Source organism: Trichosurus vulpecula, chromosome 1, assembly GCF_011100635.1.
Source record: "Trichosurus vulpecula isolate mTriVul1 chromosome 1, mTriVul1.pri, whole genome shotgun sequence".
Classification (NCBI taxonomy): domain Eukaryota; kingdom Metazoa; phylum Chordata; class Mammalia; order Diprotodontia; family Phalangeridae; genus Trichosurus; species Trichosurus vulpecula.
The window spans coordinates 538,090,320-538,099,804 of record NC_050573.1 but is presented as its reverse complement, the minus strand read 5'-3'; the positions used below and the strand labels follow the sequence as shown (position 1 = coordinate 538,099,804).

General features: G+C 40.0%; 1 protein-coding gene across 1 annotated transcript; it reads right to left on the bottom strand.

The window, feature by feature from the left end:
• Positions 1–331: 331 nt before the first annotated feature.
• LOC118833424 (60S acidic ribosomal protein P1-like) lies at positions 332–779 on the bottom strand. The gene has a single exon (XM_036740783.1). The coding sequence runs from the start codon at positions 711–713 to the stop codon at positions 366–368; it is 348 nt and encodes a 115-aa protein (XP_036596678.1). The 5' UTR covers positions 714–779; the 3' UTR covers positions 332–365.
• Between the last annotated feature and the right edge of the window lie 8,706 nt (positions 780–9,485).

Below are 9,485 nucleotides of genomic sequence, written 5' to 3'. Positions count from 1 at the left end.
TGTAAGGAGGTCATAGTTAAGCCACCGGTGGGGAACCTGTAGCCTTCTACATAGTTGGATGCACCCTTTTGACTGAGTCTAAGTTTTACAGAACAAGTCCTTTATTGAGGGGATTTATTCTATGAAGTTTGGATTCAGTCAGAGGCCTGCACCTAGAGGGCTACTTGTGGTCTTGAGGCCCAGGTTCCCCAACCTTGGACCTTAAAGCAGGAGCTCTTAATGTTTTTTTGTGTGTGTGCTGGGCCCCTTTGGCAGTCTGGTGAAGTCTATAGATTGGATTATAAAGGTAATCAATTATATTAAAATACATTTATCAAAATATTTTTTTTGAGTCAAGCTTTTTATTTAATGTTACAAAAAATTATCTAGTCAAACAAACCAAAGCCCATGTCATCATCGGACTCCTCGGATTCTTCCTTTTTTGCTTCCTCTTTCTTCTTCTCCTCAGCTGGGGCAGCTGTGCTAGCAGGAGCAGCCCCTCCAGCAGGGGCAGCACCACCAGCTGCTGGGGCAGGTCCACCAACTCCTACATTGCAGATGAGGCTTGCAATGTTTACATTGGACAGGGCCTTTGCAAATAATCCAGGCCAGAATGGTTCAACATTTACACCTGCTGCTTTAATGAGGGCATTGATTTTATCCTCCGTGACCGTAACCTCATTGTCGTGAAGGATGAGGGCGGAGTAGATGCAAGCGAGCTCGGAGACGGCCATTTCAGCGGATGGACGAGGAGACTTGTTTGTAGTGGTGCTAGTCGCTGGCTGAAGTGAGGGGTCACCCCAACGTGGCCTTAGCTTCCGAAGAAGAACCGAGCACCTTACAGACAACTGAAGAGAAAGATCCGCGGGCCGGCGCGGCGCTTTTATCAAAATATTTTTTAAAAAACAAGTGAACAAAGACCTCATTTCTAAAATATATTGAAAACTGAGTTGAATTTAAGGATACAAGTCATTCTCCAATTGATAAATTGTCAAAGGATATAAACAGGGAATTTTTAGATGAAGAAATTAAAGTCATCTATGGCTATATGAAAAATGCTCTAAATCACTATTGACTAGAGAAATGCAAATCAAAACAACTCTGAGGTACCACATGACACCCATCAGAAGGGCTAACATGACAAAACAGGAAAATTATACATGTTAGAGAAGATGTGGGAAAAATGGAACACTAATGCATTGTTGGTGGAGTTGTGAACTGATCCCACCATTCTAGAGAGCAATTTGGAACTATGCCCAAAAGGCTATAAAACTGTGCATACTCTTTGACCCAGCAATGCCACTTCTAGGTCTGTATCCCAAAGAGATCATAAAAATGGGAAAAGGACCCCCAAGTACAAAGATATTTATAGCAGCTCTTTTTGTGGTGGCCAAGAATTGGAAATTGAGGGGATTGCCATCAATTGGGTAATGGCTGAACAAGTTGTGGTAGATGAACGGAATGGCATACTCTTGTGCTATAAGAAATGATGAGCAGGTGGACTTTGGGAAAACCTGGAAAGATTTACATGAATTGATGCTGAGTGAAATGAGCAGAACCAGGAGAACATTGTACACAGTAATAGCCACATTGTGCAGTGACTGCTTTTGATAGGCTTAGCTCTTCTCAGCAGTACAAGTATCTAAAACAACTCCAAAAGACTCATGATGGAAAATGCCATCCACATCCAGAGAAAGAACTTTGGAGTTTGAGTACAGATGGAAGCAGACTATTTGCTCTCTTTTTCTTTTGTCATTTTGTTTTGTTTCTTCTTTCTTGCGGTTCCCACCATTAGTTCCAATTCTTTTTTACATCATGACTAATGTGAAAATGTGTTTAATATGAATGTATGAGAGCCTATATCAGAATGCATACAGAATGCATACTTGGGGAGGGGATAGAAAAGGGAGGAGGAAAAATTTAAAACTCAAAATCTTATAGAAGTGAACGTTGAAAACTAAAAATAAATAAATTATAAAAAAAAATAAGTGAACACACTTCAGGTTAAAAATCCCTGGTTTAAAGGATGGATAGGAGTTTAACAACTTACAAAGGTCAGGGTGGGGGAGGGGCTACTTTTCAGGATAGGGAGCAGATTGATCAAAGGCATGAGAGGGTAGTGTGTGTTCAGGGTCAGAGGAATATCTAGTCTGGCAGGAGCATAGGGCCTTGAAGACAGTCGAAGGAGTCTGAACATAGCTAAGGAAGCAATAGGGAGGCACTGAAGATTTTTGAAGAAGAAAATGAATGACGTGATCGTATTATTCTAGCAATCTCTCAAAGAGTGAAGGGAAAGTTACATAGTGGAAGTAGGAACACCTGTTAAGAATATTAAAATAGCATAGGCAGGTGGTATTGGGAACCTAACCTGGTGTGATGGCTGAAGGACTAGAGAGAAGAGGGCAGATAATGATATTGTCAAAAGAACCAAAAGACCTGGATTTGTGAAGGAAGGAAGAGGGAAGGATCAAAGGTGACCATAAAGTTATGAACATGGGACACTAGGTTAATATAGAAACAGTGAAGTCAGAAACAGGAGAAAGTTGGTTGGATTTTTTGTTTTAGATTATATTTATCATTTTATTGATGGAACTCCTGTGGAGGAATCTCCCCCTTCCGATATGGATCTACAACTGTTGTGTCATTTATAGTTTTAGAGAGTCATTGGTGGCATTGAGAGGTTAAGTGACTTTCCTAGGATTACTCACACAGTATATGTCAGAGACAGGATTTGAACTCAGGTCTTCCTGGCTCTGAGGCTAGATCTCCCTGTCCACTATGCAACATTAAAAAAAGATAATCCAATTTTTCACATGCTGACTTTATGATGGGGTTGGAAGGAGAGGCAGAATTTGTGATTAAAATAGAAGCTGGACAAGTGAGAATGATGGGACACAGTGGAGGCTGGGGAGACAGACAAGCCAACGGGAGACTGTGTATTGAGGTTGTATGAGGCTGCCATGGGACTGCTGCTGGAGCTCCAGGTTCTTCAGCTGCTTCCTCCTTAAGTCACCAGATAGGACAGTCTGAATTGCCTAGAGGAGGGTACTTGAATTACCAGTGCTTGCTGACTTTATTCCAGAGAATAGGTACTGTTGAGGGTGAGACAAAGTCCAGGAACCCCAAGCTGGAGTTCCCAGACAGGGTAGTTGAAGGGGAGTACCCTTCAAGGACCCAAGTACTGGAGAGGGTTGGGGCCATCTGGAATGAATTCATGGACTCAAGCATTCTTCAAGTCAAGGTGGCAAAGATTTATTATGCTTTTCAGCAGGCAAGAGTTCTTAGGAAACCTGCAACCTTACAGGGGTACAGGTAAAGTTTATATAGGATAAAATTTAGTAAGACATGTGCCAAATATGCTAATTAGGTGTTTTGGGGTGGGATTAAGGAGTGGTTAAAGGGTGGTCAGTTCTTAAAGGAACATACATTGTTTGTATCTACTGAGGGGGTGGCACGTGGGGGTGTAGTTTTAGGCCTGAAATGTCACTAAGTCAACTAATGGTCAGGGCTGACTGGGAAATACCCAGGCTGCTCCCATCAATGTCTTGTTAGACAAGATAATGTAAGGGAATACACATACGTCTAGGTCTGGCATGCATGTGATAGCTCAGTGAGTAGTAAATATTGTTATGACCCAGTACGTGTCCAGTGCAGCACGTACACGTTGAGTCCAAACTTACAAATTCTATGGGTGCAGCTGGCTACTGTGTCATGAGGAGGGATAAGTATTTTGCTAGGGCATGCTGCCCTTGAACTGGAGAGGAACTTCTAGGGACAGTGTTTTGAGGCTAGAGAGAGATGTGATTTTGGAACTGGATGTGATTTTGGAAGTGGGATCCAAGCACAGGTACCCAAGCACCCCATCAGTATAAGGCATGTGGTTGACTCCCTTCTCCCTCTGCCTGAGTGGGCAGATGTTTAATCCAGTTTTCTTGTTCTTTAAAGTTCTATTTAATCCACATCCGGAGAAAGAACTATGGAGTCTAAATGTAGATCGAACCATACTATTTGCTCTCTCTCTTTCTTTTTGTTTTGTTTTGTTTTGTTTCTTCTTTCTCATGGCTCATCTCATTGGCTCTAATTCTTCTTTACAACATGACTGATGTGAAAATATTTTTAATATGGTTGTTTATATAAAGCCTATATCAGATTACATGCCATCTTGGGGAGGGAGGAGGGAAGGAAGATGGAGGAAATTTAAAACTTAAAAGCTTGTGGAACTGAATGTTGAAAACTAAATGTAAATGAATTAATTTACAAAAGTTATATTTATAATTTCTGTTTAATTGGATTTGAGTAATGTCTGGTAAAATATGAGAGATGGATAGAGACAGATGGAAGGAGATTTTTTTTCTTTTCTCCCACCAACTGGGGGATCCTGACCAAAATGAGATAGAATCTTATGGATTACCATATTTTATAAACTTCCCAAAGCAGAGCTAAAATTAAATCTGGCATTTCTCCTTGACAAAAGTCTGAAACAAGAAGTAAATAGATTTAGGTGGTGGATAGAAGCTGCCAGAATAAAGAAGAGGAGACATTTCCTCTAGAGGTACATATCTCAGGCAAGTTCACTCCCGCTCATGTTTCTCTTACTGCTTCATAAGAGATCCGCTCCTGAGTGAGGGATGACTAAGAGAAAGTCACAGCACTTTGCCGAAGGAAAGAATGGGCTCTACCTTCATGGAGGTGGGAGCCACCTAAGAGAGGGTAACTATTTTTTTTCCTGTTAAACTAAATATCTGTGAACTCCACATTCAGATATATCATCTATCTATCTATCTATCTATCTATCTATCTATCTATCTATCTATCTATCTATCTACACATGCACCAACACATATATTTCATGTTGTCTCCCTCATTCAAACATGTTTCTTCAAGGAAGGAATTCTTTCATGTCTATCTTTGTTTCTCCAGAGCCTAGTGCAGTATATGGCATATAGTGAGTATTTAATAAGTGCTTGTCAATTACTTGGTTGGAGAAATACCTACCAGTGAGATTATGGATCCACATAAGTATTCAATTTATTCTTACATTTGCCCTTTGAATTGTTTGTAGCTTTAATTCTTCTGAGATTGGTATCAGGACCAGATGATGCTTGATGGCCTTCTATGAAGAAGGCAAATTTGAAAAGGAGGCTAATTCTTGAGTAAGCAAAGCATAATTCTCCAGCTTTCATATTCCGTGGAATCTATTCTGGCCCCATTAAATTTCAGATGTTTCCAGAGTTTCACTTGGCTCATCAGCTGATGCTTTAGGTTTTAGCATTTTGAGCTCATATTCCACTCTCCCACCCCAAGGCTATCAGGATTAAATTCTGGCCAAAGATTGGTTGACTTTGTATTCAATGAAATTCTTACTTTGATCTTTCCATGGTACTTCTTACTTATATTCCTGCCATTTCAGTTGGGCTCCTCTGATATGGCCAGGTGGGTCTTAATAGAGACAAAGGAGTACGTGGTATTTATTCTCTTCACCAAAGAACAGGCTTTCGATTATATTTAATGCATACTAGAGTTGCAGCCTACATACACACAGTCATCTTACTGCCTGTGAATTACATTAAAGTCATCTAGGTAACAGATGATTACGCATTCCAACACACAATGCATCCCTGAAATAGTCCATTGATAGGGACCTAATTAGATTGTTATCAGTTTCAGCTAAAGTGTAGCAGTTTCCTTCTAATTGACCTGGATGAGTTCCTACTTGTCTCCCTCATTAAAATCTACCGCACCTGTGCTAATGGGTTTTGTTTCTATCAAGGTATAATGAGAACTGGCATATCTGCATACTCTCCAAGCAGAGAGAACAGAGACAAATACTCCTTTCTATTACCATCTGATAGAGACAGACTGCTGAGTAGCTCGTTACCATCATATTTTGTGATGATTTAACTTGAAATCCTTACAAAGCCTAAGTGGCTGTAGTTAGGAAAGTTGGTTTAAAAAAAAAAGAAAGGAAAAAACCTGAAATGTTTGATATTCTTTGTTCATTTTGTTCTTGATACAAATTAACTTTGGGCACCCCACTTTCCGACACATCCCCTGGGGTCACTGGTCTGCAATTCCAGAGAGAGGAGGCCAGTTTTGTGTCTGCCGCAGAATTCTTTCTGCTTTCAGTCATTCAGATAGCATGTTTCAAAGGAGCTCATTGGCAGGGCAGTCAAGGCAAGGAAGCAAGAAAGATCAGAAGAATAATTGTTTCTATTTGGTGGCTGCCTGGGATCTCTTGGTAGGATAGAATGTGGCAAGAGGCATAAGCAGAAAGGGCTGATCTTCAAAGGTGGCGTTCTTTTCTGGCTCTTCTTCGTAAGGCCTTTGATTCAGTGTTTGCTGTGGGATATTCTTCCAAGCCAAGGAACCTCACTGGAAAATACAAGGGTTGCATCCTATAGTTCTGAGCTTTCCTAATCTGGGGGCCTATAAGCCTATTAAGATTTTTTTTTGATAACTGTATTTTACTATAATTGCTTTCCTTTGTAATCCAATGCATTTTGTTTTTTTTGCATTTAAAAACATTCTTCTGAGAAGCACTCCGTAGACTTCACCAGTTTGCCAAAGGGTCTAGAACACATAAAAGTCTAAGAACTCTTGTTACACCATATGTCAGGGGATACAGAGAAGGATAAGAAGCAATCCTTGCCCTCGGGGACATGCAATCTAATTAGAGTCATCAGACGCATCATACGCTCTCCAATGGATATAGTGGAAAAAGCACAGGACTCACAGTCAAAAGACCTGAATTCAAGCCCCATTTCATGAGCCTGGGTGGTACAGTGGATAGAGTACTGGTCTTGGAATCAAGAACATCTGAGTTTAATTCTGGCCTTAATATGCTGACTAGCTCTGTGACCTTAGGCAAGACAGTTGATCTCCTCTTAGTCTCAATTTCCTCATCTCTAAAATGAGGATAATAGTACTTATCTCAAGGTAGTTGTGAGGATCACATGAGATCACATATAAAGCACTTTGCAACCCTGAAAGTGCTATATAAATATTGTCCTTGTAATAATTCCTCTAGTAATATAATGGGTGATGATAATGATGATGACGATGCTACTTACTCACCTGGGATAAATCATTTCTCTGGGCCCCAATTTCTTCATCACTGAAATTAAGACATTGGATCAGATGGTTTCTACGATCAAACATTGTGTGTGGCTGTTGTTGTATATGGTAACTTTATGTGCCTGACTCAGCAGAATGAGAGCAGTACACATATGAGATGGCAGAATGAAAACTGGACTCTGTGAAGGAAGGCCCAGGTCTGTTGAAGTCACGGCTCCAACGTGCATGACTGTGGGCAAAGGATTTAACCTCTCAGAGACATGGTTTCTTTACTTGTAAAGGTAAAGCTTACCTGCACTGCTTGTCTCACATGTTTTGAAGAGGATGTTTTGTAATGTAGTATCTAAATGTAGGTTGTTATTTATTATGTAGAGAGAGGTCTACCAGTCTACATAATAAATGAGAACTCAAATTTAGATGGTGTGGTATAGTGGGTAGGGCATTAGACTTGGAGTCAGGAAAGCCTGGGATCATATCCTGCCTCAGATAACACACTACCAGAGTACCCCTGAGTAAGTAATTTAACTTTTTTGCACTTTGGTTTCTTCATCTTTAAATTAAGGGGGTTGCCTTGATGACTTCTGAAGTGCCTTCCAACTCAAAATTTTGTGATTTTATAACCCTTGGATATATGGGATAAGTGAGAGGTATTTGGGGTGACTGAGAGACTGGTGGTTCTCTTAACAGTAATAAGGAAGTTGAAAGAGGGGAAACACTTGGGTAGGAGGAAGAGGATGAGTTCAGTTTGGGACATGTTGGGGATGAGATGTCCAAAACTAATTCGGGAAGTGAGACTGGAACTTAGAAGAGGCTTAAAATATAGATCTAGGAATACCCTGCATAGAAATGGTAATTAAACTCATTTGCTTATCTGTGTATATGATATTTCCTCCAAGGGAAATATAAGTTCCTTGAGGGCAGGGACTGTGTTGATTTTTTCCATTGTATCTCTAATGGCCAGCACCCTAATAGATAACTTTAAGTGCTCATTGAATTGAGAGAAAAAAGATCTTATTATTCGACAAGTTTAATTTCTGTCACATACGGGCAAAATGAGTCAAGACTATGCAACTCTAAAACTAAGTTCTAGAGCCAATGCCAACTGAAATTGATGAGAATTTCCTTACCAGGAACTCCTTAACCAGTAAAACTGAAAAGAGAGAATGTATCAAAGATGGAGTGGTAGAATAAGGTGAGAATTGGGAGAGAGGTGTTGCACTGGAAAATATAGTTGGGGGCCAATGTAGACATGATTAGTTGAATATAAACTCAGGTCCCCATTAGTGAAGAAAAAAATCAATCCACAATTAATCAGTCAATGAGGTGGTCACATATATTTGACTTTGTGCTATTGAAAGTCATAGTTATATAAAATATGGTGATTGGTTTCAGCCCAGTGGAAATATGCAGTGAGAATTCAAAAAATGCAACCAGCTTTTTTTTTTTGGCACGAATTGGGACATGTGTGTATTGTTTTTAGCTCTAATGAATTTGGGAAATTTTTGTAAATGGTGTATAACAACTATGTTGCTAGAGAATGTCACCGAATCAATCACTCTCCAATCGCCGTTATATCTACTCTCTTACACGTGTTTCTTTACTGTCAATTTTGCCCTTAAAGTCTTAATGCAGTCTCTTCTAACCAGATGTTCCTTACATTCTTTAGTTTGCCTGATTTAGATTCCAGGAATCCATTTGGATTCCATCCCTAGCTTACGGATGCTGCTATGATATGTGGTCAACCCCACCTTCCCCCTTCTCCCCTTGCCCTCTCACCCTCAAAAGACTTGTTCTTGCTTCCCCTCAATGAAGGATCTGAAAAGGCTTTCCTCATATGTTATAGCTTGCCAAGAGAAGGCAGGCAGCCTTTGGAAATGATTTCTGTTCTCCCCAGGCAGTCTCTCTCTGTTGTGCTGCATGGTGCTGCTGTCAGATGCATCAAGGTTTAGGGTTGGCATCGAGACTGAAATTTAATTAAGAGACAGGGGAGAGAAGAAAAAATTGGCAGCACCCCTCAGCATGGGTTAGCCACTTAAGTCAGTGTAAGTTATATTAAACGACTTACTAATGCTGGGGGTTGCCAAAGACTTGACATATATTAATGATCATTTGCATTTTCCCCATTAGGAGTATGCTAGATTTTTACCCCCACTATTTCAGGATAATAGAATCATAGAATTCAGAGTTAGAAGAAATCTCTAGAGATTATCTAGTCCAATTCCTTCATTTTACAGATGGAGAAACTGAAGAACAAGGAGATTGAGTAACATTACTAAGTTCTCATGGGTAGTAACCAGCCTATGCTCTCTCTAAATCCAAATCTAGTCTCCTTAGAAGAAACCACCCTTGTAAGGATAATAGTAATAGTAACTAGCATTTTTATAGTGTTTCAAGATTTGCAAAATGTTTTAGATCTATGTTATCTCATTTTA

Bases quoted from the DNA above. Each gene is read 5' to 3' on its own strand.
- LOC118833424 (XM_036740783.1), bottom strand. From the start codon at position 713: ATGGCCGTCTCCGAGCTCGCTTGCATCTACTCCGCCCTCATCCTTCAC.